The 14,708-nt window shown below is 62.5% G+C and overlaps 2 protein-coding genes across 3 annotated transcripts in view; both read left to right on the top strand.

Moving 5' to 3' along the window:
• Positions 1-7,808, top strand: part of SSU72 (SSU72 homolog, RNA polymerase II CTD phosphatase) — a 33,914-nt gene extending 26,106 nt beyond the window's left edge. For both annotated transcript variants that reach the window (XM_074023822.1, XM_005545082.3), the window contains 3 exons: positions 4,244-4,383; positions 5,573-5,691; positions 7,320-7,808. In XM_074023822.1, the coding sequence (XP_073879923.1) occupies positions 4,244-4,383; positions 5,573-5,691; positions 7,320-7,421 (361 nt within the window). In that variant the 3' untranslated portion in view covers positions 7,422-7,808. The remainder of the gene's footprint in view (positions 1-4,243; positions 4,384-5,572; positions 5,692-7,319) is intronic.
• A 1,035-nt stretch (positions 7,809-8,843) lies between these two features.
• On the top strand, positions 8,844-14,650 carry TMEM240 (transmembrane protein 240). Its single transcript, XM_045382226.2, has 4 exons — positions 8,844-9,181; positions 9,648-9,754; positions 13,647-13,855; positions 13,937-14,650. Exons 1-4 carry the CDS (start codon positions 9,125-9,127, stop codon positions 14,083-14,085), a joined length of 522 nt encoding a protein of 173 aa, XP_045238161.1. The 5' UTR covers positions 8,844-9,124; the 3' UTR covers positions 14,086-14,650.
• The last annotated feature ends 58 nt before the right edge of the window (positions 14,651-14,708 follow it).

Here is a 14,708-nt window from a genome sequence, read left to right on the forward strand (position 1 = left end):
TTTAACGCAATTCGGTATTGAGGACACTTTCTGTTGCGTGAGACAATATTCCAGATCTCTCTGGGTCCTTCCTGGATTCAAGGGATCCTCCTGCCTTGGCCTCCCGAGTAGCTGGGACCACAGGTGTGCGTCACAACCCAAGGTCTCTAGCACAAGCCTTGTTCTCCCATCCCCAGACTCGGGAGACTGTGCAGCCACACACCGGGGGAGGGTTCCAGACATCACGTTGGGGCGGGAGTGACACCACCGGGGCAGGGAGGGCCAGGACGTTGCTCACGCTGGCTGGTGGCCCCTTGGCATTGGCCACACACACTCTACCCACGGGAATCTCACTCAAGGGTTTGATGGGCCAGCTTCTGTCTCCACCACCGTCCAGAGGCCTCCGGGGTGAGTGGGAGGCCGCAGCCCTGGCTGGGTGAGCAGAGCCGCCCCTGTGTGTGGCCGCTTGTCCTTTCTCACCGCGGTCCACGTGGAAGCCAGGGCAGAGGAGGGGCCTGCCCACTGCACCCCCCGCCCCCAGGAACCCCCACCGTGGCTGCCACATCTCGCTTCCGGACAGTTTTCTTGGCCCATCCCTGAGAGTTTCTTTCTTTTTTTTTTTTTTTTTGAGACGGAGTCTCGCTCTGTTGCCCAGGCTGGAGGGCGGTGGCGCCATCTCAGCTCACTGCAAGCTCCGCCTCCCGGGTTTACGCCATTCTCCTGCCTCAGCCTCCCGAGTAGCTGGGACCACAGGCGCCCACCACCGTGCCCGGCTAGTTTTTTTTTGTATTTTTAGTAGAGACGGGGTTTCACCGTGTTAGAAAGGATGGTCTCGATCTCCTGACCTCGTGATCCGCCTGCCTCAGCCTCCCAAAGTGCTGGGATTATCTTTCTTTCTTCTTTTTTTTTTTTTTTGAGACGGAATCTTGCTGTGTCGCCAAGGCTGGAGTGCAGTGGCCGGATCTCAGCTCACTGCAAGCTCTGCCTCCCGGGTTTGCGCCATTCTCCTGCCTCAGCCTCCCGTGTAGCTGGGACTACAGGTGCCCACCATGTTGCCCGGCTAGTTTTTTGTATTTTTTAGTAGAGACGGGGTTTCACCGGGTTAGCCAGGATGGTCTCGATCTCCTGACCTCGTGATCCACCCGCCTCGGCCTCCCAAAGTGCTGGGATTACAGGCTTGAGCCACCACGCCCGGCGTCTTTTTTTTTTTTTGAGTCAGAGTCTTGCTCCTGTCGCCCAGGCCGGAGTGCAGGGGTGCGATTCTCCTGCCTCGGCCTCCAGAGTAGCTGGGACTAAGGCGCCTGCCACCACGCCCGGCTAATTTTTTATTTTTGATAGAGACGGGGTTTCACCATATTGGCCAGGCTGGTCTTGAACTCTTGACCTTGTGATCCACCTGCCTCAGCCTCCCAAAGTGCCGTGATTACAGGTGTGAGCCACTGTGCCCAGCTGGGAGTTTATTTCTTAGATGTATGTTAACTTCAGCCGAGGCTCCTGTGTGCCTCTGTTTCATGGCCTTTGAGCGTCGCCCTCCTTTACTGAACGTGGTCCCTGAAGCTGCAGGGACGGTGCAGGGTCAGGTGTTCAGGCCAAGTGTCCAGCGGGGGCGGCTGATTCTAGGCATAGCAGGTCCTCTTCGCCTGCCCTGCCCTGGACCCTCTCTTGGCCCACTTTTCTGGGTAAATTTCAGGCCCCCATGGCCAGTTGGGGCCCTAGTGTGGGTCAGGCCCTCAGCCTGGTGCTGCCTTCGGCCCGGGCTGAGTCCTTCGTTTCTTCCTTTGTGGGTTCACTGTTGAACGCTTTGCGTCAGTGGGACTCCTTCTGCGGGGCCTGGGTGGTGCAGGTGTCGTCGGGAAGATGGGACAGGTTTCCGTTCTCATGTCGCCTCTCTCCCCTTCCTCCCGCCCGGCAGTACTTAGGTTCTTCCTTCAGAAAGGATTTCCCATGACTTGAAGAGCAGGCTCTCACACGCAGGCCCGGAACCTGCTCAGCCTCCCCGTGGCCCTGAGCCCGTCTATTGAAGGCCCCGCCTCGCCCGCCAGCGGCTCCTGCCCTCCCGCCTTGCTCTGAGCCTTTGCCTTGTGGGCACTCACTGGCCCCGTGGGTTTGCTGCTGGAGTTCAGGTGGGACCTCGTGTCCCTGTGAGCTCATGGTTCTTGTTCTTGTTGCCGAGGCTGGAGTACAGTGTCATGATCTCAGCTCACTGCAAGTTCTGCCTCCCAGGTTCAAGCTTCTCCTGCCTTAGCCTCCTGAGTAGCTGGGATTACAGGTGCGTGCCACCACGCCCGGCTAATTTTGTACTTTTGGTAGAGACGGGGTTTTACCATATTGGCCAGGCTGGTCTCAACCTCCTGACCTCAGGTGATTCACCCGCCTCGGCTTCCCAAAGTGCTGGGATCACAGGCGTGACCACTGCGTCCGGGCTTTTTTGTTGTTGTTGTTGTTGTTTTCCACAGGGAGTCTCACTCGGTCGTCCAGGCTGGAGTGCAGTCGGTGTGATCTCGGCTCACTGCAACCTCCACTGCTCAGGTTCAAGCAATTCTCATGCCTCAGCCTCCCAAGTAGCTGTGGCTGAGATTACAGGTGTGTGCAACCCCACTGGCCTAATTTTTGTATTTTTAGTAAAGATGGGGTTTCACCATATTGGCCAGGCTGGTCTCGAACTCCTGGACCTCAGGTAATCCATCTACCTTGGCCTCTCAGTGTGCTGGGATTACAGGCTTGAGCCACCGTGCCCGGCCTCGAGCTCTTCTTTCTGCAGACTTTGATTCTCAGCGGCTAAAGGACTAAGTTCCCCAGAGATGGACCTGGGTGTCGTAACTGCTTCCAGGGGCCTCAGGGACACAGGTGGGACCCCGATGTGCAGGAAGAGACGCACATCAGGGCTGGGTGGGACCCCGATGTGCACGTCGGGGGTGGGTCACTTCCACATTGCTGACAGTGACAGGAACCAAGGATGCAGCTCAGGGTCAGATGCCTTTTCAAGTTAAACCTTAGATCAACCCCTTCAGTGTATCACAGAAACTGTTTTTGCTGCCCAGGAAGGCGAAGGCCGTTGAGTTCACTCGGAATTCCTGAGTCAGCCAGGCTGTTTCTCTGAAAGTGGTTGCTTGTCCCCGACCACCTGGAATGGCGCAGACCACGGAGCTCATCTTTGGGGACCCAGTCTCTCTTTTTGGGGCAGTGAGCCCCTTTCCTTGGGAACCCCTGAGGCCAGGCATGGCCACTGTGAATGGTGGGAGGGTGCTCCACCCTGAGGACCCCAGAGGCTCCTGTGGCCCCTTCCTGGGACTGCTGGGGCCTGTGTGTGGTCAGCGTTCGCCCAAGGCCCCCTTTCAGCTGGGCTGGATGCCGAGTGCCTTCAGGCCTCATCCTGCCCTCCACCGTCCTGTAGGCAGTGAGGCTATGGCACCTCCCTCCTCGACTGTCTTGCCCTGTTGGTCTTTGTATCAGTGTTTTCCAGCCCGATTGCTGCTGAAGCTTCATTTCTTTTTCTTTTTGAGACAGAGTCTTGCTCTGTTACCCAGGCTGGAGTACAGTGTCACAATCTTGGCTCACTGCAACCTCAGCCTCCCGAGTAGCCGGGATTACAGGCATGTGTCACCACGTCTGTCTAATCTTTGTATTTTTAGTAGAGACGGCGTTTCTCCATGTTGGCCAGGCTGGTCTCGAACTCCTCGACCTCAGGTGATCCGCCCACCTCGGCCTCCCAAAGTGCTGGGATCACAAGTGTGAGCCGCCGGCCCGGCCTGAAGCTTCCTTTCTTTGGGTTTCCAGTGTTCCTGACTTGTGGCTGAGCTAGACTTGGGACTTGGTTTCTGGGTTTGCTTTGCCTGTGCTGAGGGCGGAGGTTTCAGAGCCAGCATCACTGCCTGGGAGCAGAGGGCGGAAGGAGGATCCGCCTGCGGACACACAGTGACTGAGGCCAAGGGCAGCTCGGGCCCCGCCAGCGGCAAGGGAAGAGGTCTGGGAAGATGGCTTCAGATGCTGGGGGGAGGGATGGGGGCGTCCTGCAGGCCTTGGGTCTTTTTGCAGAGTTGGGGCTCAGCGAGGAGCAAGCGCCTGCCGTCGCCCGCTTTGTTTTCTGTGCGACCTGCTAGGACAGTGAGGCCCCTGGCTCACCAGGGCATGGCTCACCCCCTACAGCTGTCCAGGCCTGCGTCCCAGCTGCCCCTGCTGTGGGGCAGGGAAGGGGCTGGGTGTCGAGGACACAGGCACTTGTACAGATGCCTTTTCTCTGACATTCCTTAACTCCCATGTGTAGCTATACACAGAATGGGATTTTACATATGCTGGACAGAAATAAGAGAATCAAGCCCCGACCAGAAAGGTTCCAGAACTGCAAAGACCTGTTTGATCTGATCCTCACTTGCGAAGAGAGAGTATATGACCAGGTGGTGGAAGGTGAGGAGGTGGCTGTGCTGGGCTGGGCCCCAGCAGCTCTCACAGGGTCTGGGGATGCCTGCAGGGCCCCACCCTGACCAGCACAGCCCATCTAGAGCGGCGGGGGCGGGGCCAGACCTGTGTGCAAAACACCCTGGGAGGCAGGCAGGGCCGCTGGTCACTGACCACGCGTGTGCTGGCTGCGGCCTTTCATGGGCTTGAGGGGCCTGTTTTTTGTTTGGTGTTTTTTTTGTTTGTTTGTTTGTTTTTTTTTTTTTGAGGCGGAGTCTCGCTCTGTCTCCCAGGCTGGAGTGCAGTGGCGTGATCTCGGCTCAGTGCAAGCTCCGCCTCCCGGGTTCCCGCCATTCTCCTGCCTCAGCCTCCCGAGTAGCTGGGACTACAGGCGCCGCCACCACGCCCGGCTAATTTTTTTTTTTTTGTATTTTTTTAGTGGAGACGGGGTTTCACCGTGTTAGCCAGGATGGTCTCGATCTCCTGACCTCGTGATCCGCCCGTCTCGGCCTCCCAAAGTGCTGGGATTACAGGCTTGAGCCACCGCGCCCGGCCGGTGTTTTTTTTTTTTTTGAGACAGAGTCTTGCTCTGTCACCCAGGCTGGAGTGCAGTGGCGCGATCTCAGCTCACTGCAAGCTCCGCTTCCCGGGTTCAGGTGATTTTCCTGCCTCAGCCTCCCGAATAGCTGGGACTACAGGTGTGAGCCAACACACCCAGCTAATGTTTGTATTTTTAGTAGAGACAGGGTTTCACCATGTTGGCCAGGATGGTCTTGAACTCCTGACCTCAAGTGATCCACCCGCCTTGGCCTCCCAAAGTGCTGGGATCACAGGCGAGAGCCACCGCATGGGGTCCATTTTTCACGTGGGTCGACCCTCGAGCTGGCGTGGAGCAGGGAGGGCTGGTCTTTAATGGCGGGGAAGGGCTGCAATGCCAGCTGCGCTTCACTCCAGGACTGGCTGGTGGGTGGGGAGTCCCAGACCAGCTTTTGCTGAGTCGGAGATTTGCTGAGGTTTCCTCGAACCATCAGCTGCTTTCGGTTTGAGGCTCAGTCTTTGTGCTCCCCAATCTGCAGAGTCCAGAAACCACTGGGGCTGGGCTGGGCCAGGGGCCGGCAGAGCCAGGGACTCAGCCACATTGACTGCCTGTTCCCTGGTTCTGGAGCCTCTGACGTCTGTGTCACCTTGTCCCAATCAGATCTGAATTCCAGAGAACAGGAGACCTGCCAGCCTGTGCACGTGGTCAATGTGGACATCCAGGACAACCACGAGGAGGCCACCCTAGGGGCATTTCTCATCTGTGAGCTCTGCCAGTGTGTGAGTACCCAGTGGGCGCCCTGTGGAGCCGAGGCCGTGACAGAGGGGCGTGGCCGAGGCTGTGACAGGGACGTGGCTGAGGCCGTGACAGAGGGGCGTGGCTGAGGCCGTGAGAGGGGCGTGGCTGAGGCCTTGACAGAGGGGCGTGGCCGAGGCCGTGACAGAGGGGCGTGGCCGAGGCCTGAGGCTGGCCCTGCTGCTTGTAGCGGGGTCTCTGCTCAGCTCGCTTGTGTCAGGGGTGCCCGCTGGTAGTTTAGAGAGAGTCACTCCCCAGCCTTGGCACAGGAGCCCCCCCGCCCATGCCCTCTGCTCAGCGGAGACGTGCTGCGCAGTGACCTGCCCAACACGGGCTTAGTCCGCCTCCCAGGACACAGGCTCCAGGGAACGCCCGGTACTTTGCCTCTTCCCCTTGGTGGACACGGCCCTGCTTCAGCGAGCGGAGCACGGAGCTCTCCTGGGTGTGGTGCGGTCGGAGATGTGCCCCACGTGAGCCTGGAGGCTGCCAAGGGCGCTGTGTCCGCCGTCCACCCCGGACTTGGCCTTCTGCACACCTGCCTTCCCCCGTGGGCCCTGCGTGTCCCCCTTGCACAGAGGGGCCAGGGGCACCCCAAGGCTTCTGTCGCCGCCCTGCTGTGGCATGGAGGGGCTGGGCTGAGATGAAAGGACCTGCCTGAGGAGAGCCCCACGCACTGTCCCGCCTCTGCCTCTGTGATCTGTGATTTGATCAACTGTGAAAAACAGGACAGCTTCACCGAGAGCAAACGGTGTTTGGAAAGCCCGGGAGCCAGGCGGGCCGGCGCTGGGAGAAGCTGCCGTGTGGCTGCAGGCGCCTGCGCTCTGCCCACCCAGCATGGCTTCTGGTCCCCGCATGCCTCCCGGTCCAGCGTGGATGTTGAAGCGCCAGGGATGGTCTTCACGATCGCCTGGCAGGAGAAAAGGCCACGGGGAAAGTCTCGTCCCAGAAGTTGTTGTGTGATTTCCGCTGGGGTCACGTTGGCCAGAGCTGAGTCACAGGCCACTCCCTGCTTAGAGGCACTGGGTGCTGTCCCCGGTTGGGGACCAGGGTCAGTGGAGATGGCGAGTAACGAGCTGCCAGTGCCAGGGCAGGTGTGCTCAGCCAGGGGCTCTGGAGGCCAGGATGCTGCCAGGATGCTCCAGTGACCAGGCTGCCCCCACCACAGGGCATGGGTCAGGGTCCTCTCTGGGTCTCTGGGCACCGCACCTTTCCCTGCCCCCGTTTGCTCGTTGGCGGTGCGGGCGCGCTGGTGGTGAGGGCTGGTTGGCCCCGCTGTGCGCATGCGGGCCCGAGTCCTGGCCTCCAGGTCTCAGTGCTGGGCGCCTCTCAGAATCCAGCTCCACGCTCCTCCCAGCTTCAGGTTCTGTGAGGGTCGGTGGGGAGGTGGGGGCTGCCTCCTGCTCTACACCAGGTGAGGGCCTGGGGCTGCCCAGGAAGCTCTCCCCTTGCAGCCTCCAGCCATCCTTGGGAGGCAGCAGTGGTGGGGTGAGGGCCTGCCCGCCACCCTGGTTTTTGCTGGCTCAGGCCTGGCGTTTCCCTGGCGGTCCAGGTGTTGAGGGGGAGCAGACAGGCGGGAGTGGGCAAGGCCCTCACCACGGTGCTGTCCTTGCAGATCCAGCACACGGAAGACATGGAGAACGAGATTGACGAGCTGCTGCAGGAGTTTGAGGAGAAGAGTGGCCGCACCTTTCTGCACACCGTCTGCTTCTACTGAGCCCAGCGCCCGCCTGGAGCCGCCTCCGGAGCTTCCTGTTCATACTTTTTCCTTCCTGACATTGGTTTTTACTTACAGGTGTTCCGCTGGTGACGGTAGCATTGCCCAAATAAACTGTGCATATGAAATGGGAGAGGAGATGCCAGAAGGCCAGATTAAAGCAATCAAGTTTTTTCTTTCCCACTTTTACTTATGAGCGGGATATTGATTATAAAGTTTTTCTTCTTTAACCAGAAAGGAAAGACGGTTTGTGTGCACTTCCCGACGTACCTGTGTCTCCATGTGCCTGCCTTCCCTCCCTCCTCCCCACCCGGCTGGACTGTACACAGCCCTGCTGCGGCGTGTTGGGAATGACCTGGAATTGTCAATAAACAGATGCTGCTGTCATTGTGCCTGGTCCTGAATTCCTGACCCAACCTCGCGCCTGAGGAGGTGGCAGAGGCCCTGCCGCCTTCAGTGACCTCCGACCACTGCTGGGGGGTGTAGCTCAAACCTGGTGCTGCTGACAGGGCCTGGGCCAACCCCTGCCTGTGCTGCTTGAAGCAGAAGCCGGCCGCTCCTTCCAGCACTGCTGCCTGTGGCAGGGCGGTGTCCCCTCTCCACGTGGAAACCCCCGGGCCGGGATCAGCTGTCCCCCAAGGCCAGCTGAGCCGGGAGGATTGAGGCTGCAGTGAGCCTGGATGGCCCCAGTCCCAGGCTGGGTCCCAGGCATAGCTTCCCGCTGACTTCCTGCTCGAAGGGAGAGGGTGGCTTCCTGGGTCTGAAACATGGTCTCACTAGTTGTGGATGAGAGTTTGGCCTCAGGACCCTGAGCCAGGAACGGCCAGAGCTGAGTGGTGGCCACTTGGGGCCTCTGAAGGGCAGGTGTCCTGACCCATAGGCCTGGGCTGACCCCTCTTCCCTGCCCTAAGGGAAGCCTGTGTGAGGTATCCCTGCCCACAGCTCCTGCGCCGCTTCTCTCCATTGAGGATTCCAGGGGTCATCCCGTCCCTGCCCTGTGACCCCCATCTCTGGCCCCACGGCGGTGAGGTTGTCACGACCTTGCAGACCCCACCCGGGAGGCATGTGCTTTCCAAGCGGGCTGGTGCAGCCCCGCAGCCGGCGACCTGGGATTCCAGGAGGGAGGGCGGCGCAGTGGGGCGGGGAGGGCCTCGGCGCCCCTCCAGAACCGGATCGTGTTGGGACTGGCGTCCAGGGTCACTGGACAGGCCACCGGGGCTGGGTCTGACCAGACTGGGGCGGGGCACGAAGCCGAGGTTCCCGGAGAGGGGTCCCGGCCGGCGTCCTGGGGGTGGCGGTCCCCTCCCGGCTCCGGTGCTGGCACGGGGCGGCCTGCGGGCTGCGCGGTCCCTCCCGGGAGGCGGAGGAAGGCGGCGAGGAGGGAGGAGGGAGGAGGAGGCAGGGAGGGGGCCGGAGCCGAGCAGAGCCGAGCCGAGCCGAGCCGAGCGGAGCGCGGGGAGGACCCGAGGGCGGAGCGGAGCGCGGCGGGCAGGGCCGAGCGACCCCAGAGAGGCCCCGCGTCCCTCCTCGGTGCCCCCCCCGCGCCTCCTCCTCCCGGCCGGCGCCGGGGTTGCCGCGAGCGGCGGCGGAAGACCCAGGGAAGCGCTGACCTCTGCGGAGGCGGCGGGGGCTCAGCATCAGGCCGGGGCCGGGGGGGCGCCGGGGCCGGGGGGCGGCGCTCCGGCCCGGCCCGGCCCCGCCCGATGTCCATGAGCGCGAACACCATGATCTTCATGATTCTGGGGGCGTCGGTCGTGATGGTGAGCGGAGGGGCTTCCCGCGCGCGCCCCCTGCTCCCCGCCCGCGCGCGCCGCCTGCCCCCACCTCCTGCTCCTTGTTTACCGCCCGTGCGGCCTGCGCTCCCCTCCCCGGCCTGCGCTCCCCCGAACCCGACCTGCGCTCCCCTCCCCAGCCTGCGATCCCCACACCCCCTGCGCTCCCCTCCCCGGCCTGCGCTCCCCCCACCCCGGCCTGCGCTCCCCCCACCCCGGCCTGCGCTTCCCCCTTCCCGGCCTGCGCTTCCCCTCCCGGGCCTGCGCTCCCCCAAACCCGGCCTGCGCTCTCCTCCCCAGCCTACGCTCCCCTCACCCCGGCCTGCGCTCTGGCTCCCCGCCTGCGCTGCCCCGACCCCGGCCTGCGCTGCCCCCACCTGCCCTGCGCTCCCCACCCCCAGCCCCCGTTCGTCCCGCCCGCTCCTTGGCGCTGACCGGTCATGGGCTCTTCCAGGCCATCGCGTGCTTGATGGACATGAACGCGCTGCTGGACCGATTCCACAACTACATCCTCCCGCACCTGCGGGGCGAGGACCGCGTCTGCCACTGCAACTGTGGCCGGTGAGTCCGCAACCGGCGCCGGCTCGACACGCGTGAGCGCACATGTGTGGCGGGGCCCACTCGGGGCGCGGGGGAGCCAGCCCCACGCAGGCCGCGATCCGCCTTCCACCCTTGAGGGCTGCCAGGTGCGCAGGGGGAGGAGCTGGCTCAAGGAGGGGGTCTCCTGGGGGCGCATGGCTTGAGGACACCATCCCCTAGAGGCCTCCAGGGTGATGGCGGAATGGGTCACGGGGCCTCCTGGTCCAGCCTGGAGGCCGGGAAGCCGCAGCCCAGTCTGATGTCCACAGTGGAGACCCAAGCCAGCCTCATCAGGGCTGGGGCAGGAAGCGCCTGCTGGCACAGGGCTGGGCCCTGCAGTGAGTCCCAGGGCAAGGGAATGCAGGTCAAGGTGGGAAGGGCCTGCCTTGAGGGATACTGGGCACAACCCCCTGGCTGGAGAGGAGCTGAGGGATGGGCTGGGGGTCAGCGGGGAGGCGAAGCTTCCTCAAGGTCACTCAGATTGAGGGGAGCGCCCAGATCCCCCACACCCACTGTGTGATCCCCTCTGTGCACGTGTAGTGATGGAATCTTCTTGGCCATGCATGTTTGTACGTCCATGTACGAAATAAACATCTTCTCATGAGACGCGCATGTGTGTGGCGTCTGTGCATATATACATGTGCGTACACACAGCGCCCGCGCACGCACGCATGCACTCCCATCCCTCAGGACACCCTCACGCAGTGGCCGCTGTTAACCCTGCTGGACAGATGAGGAAGTGGACGGAGGATTTAGAGGACAGGATTTCCAAGGTCACACAGCTAGTGAAGGACAAAGGGGCACCAACCCAGAACCCGTGTTCGTCATCTCTGCTGCCTCCTGCTCCGGGGGTCTCTGTGCATACGTGTGGGCGCAGGGCATGTGTGTTCAGGACAGCTGCATGTGTTGCTAAGCGTGTTACATGCCTATGGGTGCAGCAGGTGTGTTGATGAAGAACACGGGTGTTAGAGAAGGCAGAGATCGGGGTGTCTGTGACCCTCACGTGTGCCAGGCACAGGGTGGGGGGTAAGAGCTTGTGGGGTGGCCACGTGCTACCAGGGAGCCCTGTGTCCCTGTCTGGACGGTCCGACTGCTGAGCAAAGGCCTGAGGTTGGCTCCATGGCCTCCTGGAGGCTGGGCCCAGACCGGAGCTCCAGGGCATCAGAAGGGGCGGCCTCCGTGTGCGTGGGCTGGGGCCGTGTGCATCCACCTGTGGCAGCACACTGAGGGATCGGCAGGGCAGGCAGAGGGCGCCTTAGAGCATTTGCACAAGGCGTGTAGGTGCAGCTCATGCAGCTCATGTCGTGTCCAGAGCACGCGTGGACTCAGGTGGAGTGCGTGCTGAAGGCAGCTGGTGTGTGGGAAGCAGAGCCACAGCCTGCTGTAGACGGTACTGCTGTGTGTGTGTCTGTGTATCTATGCTCTGTTCACATCTCTACATACAGAATATGTACATTCAGCGTACAAAGTGCCCTTGTATATTGACAACATATATGTGTATGCAAAGTACATGTATGTCACAATATACAGTGCAGTGTGCTCAGGGACATGTCAAAATGTCTCCATGTGGGTGCAGCCAGTGTGTGTGCAGACAACCGTTTTGCACATGGAGTATCTGCGTATACACCATGTCCATGCACTGCCATGAGAGGCTCCCCGTGTGTACACGCTGGTGTGCAGAACGGGTGTGTGTACATGTGTAGGCCTTGTACGTGCCTATACGTAGACGTTGACATGGAGAACGTGTATGGAAATCAATGCTCCAAAGTCTGTTGCCAGGCAGCGTCCAAATGAGACATCCGTCCATGCACGTGACGTGGCGCCCCGGGGAGAGGGCGGCTGCGTTTTGCAAAGCCAAGCGAACATGCACTCGCGTGTGACACACCGTGCACAGGGCGGGGGTGTGGAGCTCCTGGGGTCCATGTCCACAGTATCACGCCATGTCCTGTGCATGTGGCTGGTGTGTATACATGACGTACATTGGGCCTCAGGTGGACACATGCAGCATGTGTGGTGCAGGCAGGACACACGTATGTACATGTCACAGACATACGTGTGCAGATAGCACATCTCTGCCCAGGCCTGTCTCCTGCTTTCACTTGGGAGACCTGAGCCCCCCAGGAAGGAGGGCCAGGTGCAGGGGGAGAAACTACAGGTACCCAGGACAGCCATGGCGGGGGACACAGGCTGTGACCTCTGACTCCCAAAGTTACTGAGCCCCTGGGGTGGGTGAGGACTCAATCAGGGGTCAGGAACAGCTTCCTCCCCTGCGGGCCTCTGGCAGCTGCACATTCTAGGCAGTGGTCATCAGCTGCCCATCGAGGATGATGGCTGTGGACAGGCTCGTCACCAGGTGATTGGTGGCCACCAGGGATCAGCCACGGTCATGGTCACTCCTCACCGAGAGCCCTGCCACTGGGAGTGGCCAGTTGCCCGATATGCTGAGGGGACTGACCTCCGGGAAGCCCAGAAGAGCAGGAAGGCTTCAAGGAGAGCCTGGGGCAAGGGCCGCCTCCTCCCTGTGCCTGAGCTCAGGCTCCAGGACCCCCAGATCTCACGGAGGGCAGGCACCTGTGTGGCCCCTGCTGGGCACAGGGATGGCCTGGAGCGGGCTACAAGGCCCTGGGTTGGACGGATAGGCCGGGCTTTCAGTGTGGGAAGTGCTCTGGTTGGGGTGTGGAGCGTGGGGTGGTCTCTGGGTCTCAGCTGAAAACCAGGCCAAGGCACTGGTGCCTCACGGAGGGGAAGGTGGGGGAGAGGCAGGTTTGGGGAGAGAGGAGCTATTTTTAGGCACAAGTTTAAGGTGTCTGTGGATCCCACGTGGAGACACAGGCAGCTGGAGCTCAGCGGATATGTGGGAGGCAGCCAGGAGTGTGGACCGCAAGGCGACTGGGGCCCACGGCCTCCACTCCCAGGCCCTCATGTTGGCCTAGGGATCCCAGAGTCGGCTGTCTGGGATGCCAGTCCGATCAGCAGAGTCAGCCCACCTGGGATCATGGGGCCTGGAGACCTTCTTGGGACAGGGTGAGCTGCTGGAGCGCGCTCCTTGGGGAGCTTGTGTGGCCCCAGCAGCGAGAGGCCAGAAGCTGTTGTGGCCTGAGCTTGGGCAGTCCCCCAAGGGCCCAGGGAGAGGAGGCCAAGGGACACCGAGGTGCCCAGGCATTGAGGACGAAAGGGCCCTGGAGCCTGGACGCCATCCATCCTGGGAGGAGCAGGGCGAGTCTGTGCCAGGCAAGGGCAAGGGGGTGCTCCCCAGGAAGAGGAGAGGATGGGGTGCTGGGTAGAGCCCCTGTGACCTCTGACAGCACCTCCCAGGGACAGAGGAGCAGAAGAAACACCAGGGGCAGTGGGCCTGGCAGGCGGGCTGGCGGCCGTGGAGGAAAGGGCACGGCAGGCGGGGAAGGGTGCATGGAAGTGGCCGATCCGGGGCCAGCAGGGCTCCCTGTGTCCGGTTCTGCTCCAAGTGGCCTCCGCGGCCCTGGGGCGGGCAGATGAGCTGTGACCCTGGCCGTGGGGACCACCATCCTGAGGCCCCTCTGGGGGAGCCTCTTCCACCCCAGCACCTTCCCGTGAGCTCCGGGACTCAGGGAGGAGGTGCTGAGGGAGGCTCCCACCCTCGCCAGCAGCCGGTCCCGCCGTCTGCCTGGACTTCGCGCTCAGCCTCCACGGCCCATGGCCGCTGACCTCCCGCTCCCTCTGGCCTGTGACCTGGGCCTGCCTGAGTCCGGTGCCCCCTTCCCGACCCGCCCACCCAGGAGGCTGCTTCAGAGAACCCCCAGGGTGGCAGCCACACCCCCACCACGGGCTAGGCCCCCTGGGGGAAGGCCAGGCCAGGGGCGGCGGGAGAGGTGCCAGCCCGCCCTGCCGCCCCCAGGCACCACATCCACTACGTGATCCCGTACGACGGGGACCAGTCGGTGGTGGACGCCTCCGAGAACTACTTTGTGACGGACAATGTGACCAAGCAGGAGATCGACCTCATGCTGGGGCTGCTGCTGGGCTTTTGCATCAGCTGGTTCCTGGTGTGGATGGACGGCGTCCTGCACTGCGCCGTGCGCGCCTGGAGGGCTGGACGGCGCCACGGTGAGTGCCTCGCGCCCGCCGCCCGGGAACGCCACCATCCTGGCCGGCCCCAGCCGCCTGACCGCCCCTGTCCCCCTGCAGATGGCTCGTGGACCTGGCTGCCCAAGCTGTGCAGCCTGCGGGAGCTGGGCCGGCGGCCGCACAGGCCCTTTGAGGAGGCCGCCGGGAACATGGTGCACGTGAAGCAGAAACTCTACCACAACGGCCACCCCAGCCCGCGGCACCTGTGAGCCGCGCAGGGACTTGCCGGGGCCGCCCAGCCGACCGGCTGCTGTACAGATGCAAAAGGGACCTCGTGGACGCCCGGGCCGGTGGGACTGGACAGCAGCCCTGGGCCCAGGTTGTCTGGGGCTGTGGCCGGCCGGGAGAGTCCAGCGGAAGGTGCTGTCTCCTCTTCTTTTTATAAAGGGGGTTGGGGTGTGGGCTAGGGTGGGGGCTGGGGTGGGAGAGGCCCTGCAGTTAGGGGGCAGGACACGAGGGCAGACTCAGCCCCAGCGGTGCTGGGGGGCCCAGAGGGTCCTGGGGGGCAGGTGGGGGCAGGGGTGGCGAGGCACGTGGCCCGGGCCAGCATCTGTTTGAAACCGCTGTTTCCCGTGCGCTGCGTCTACCATCTGTCTGGCCGCCGCCAGCTCGGGCAGAGGGGAGGGAAGCGAGGGGGGCACCCGTCTGTACACAGCCGTAGGGTGGGGCGCAGGCGGCTGGTCCCAGGCAGCATTCAGACCCCGGCCCAGCCATGGCGGGCACCTCATGTGAAGCCCACCCCTCTGTGGTCAGTAAATTCTCCAGAAAGCTCCAGTCTCTGCCTCTTCTGTCACCTTTGACCCCAGGAGAACCCTAGGGGGCCCCGGAAACC

Source organism: Macaca fascicularis, chromosome 1 (genome assembly GCF_037993035.2).
Source record: "Macaca fascicularis isolate 582-1 chromosome 1, T2T-MFA8v1.1".
Classification (NCBI taxonomy): Eukaryota; Metazoa; Chordata; class Mammalia; order Primates; family Cercopithecidae; genus Macaca; species Macaca fascicularis.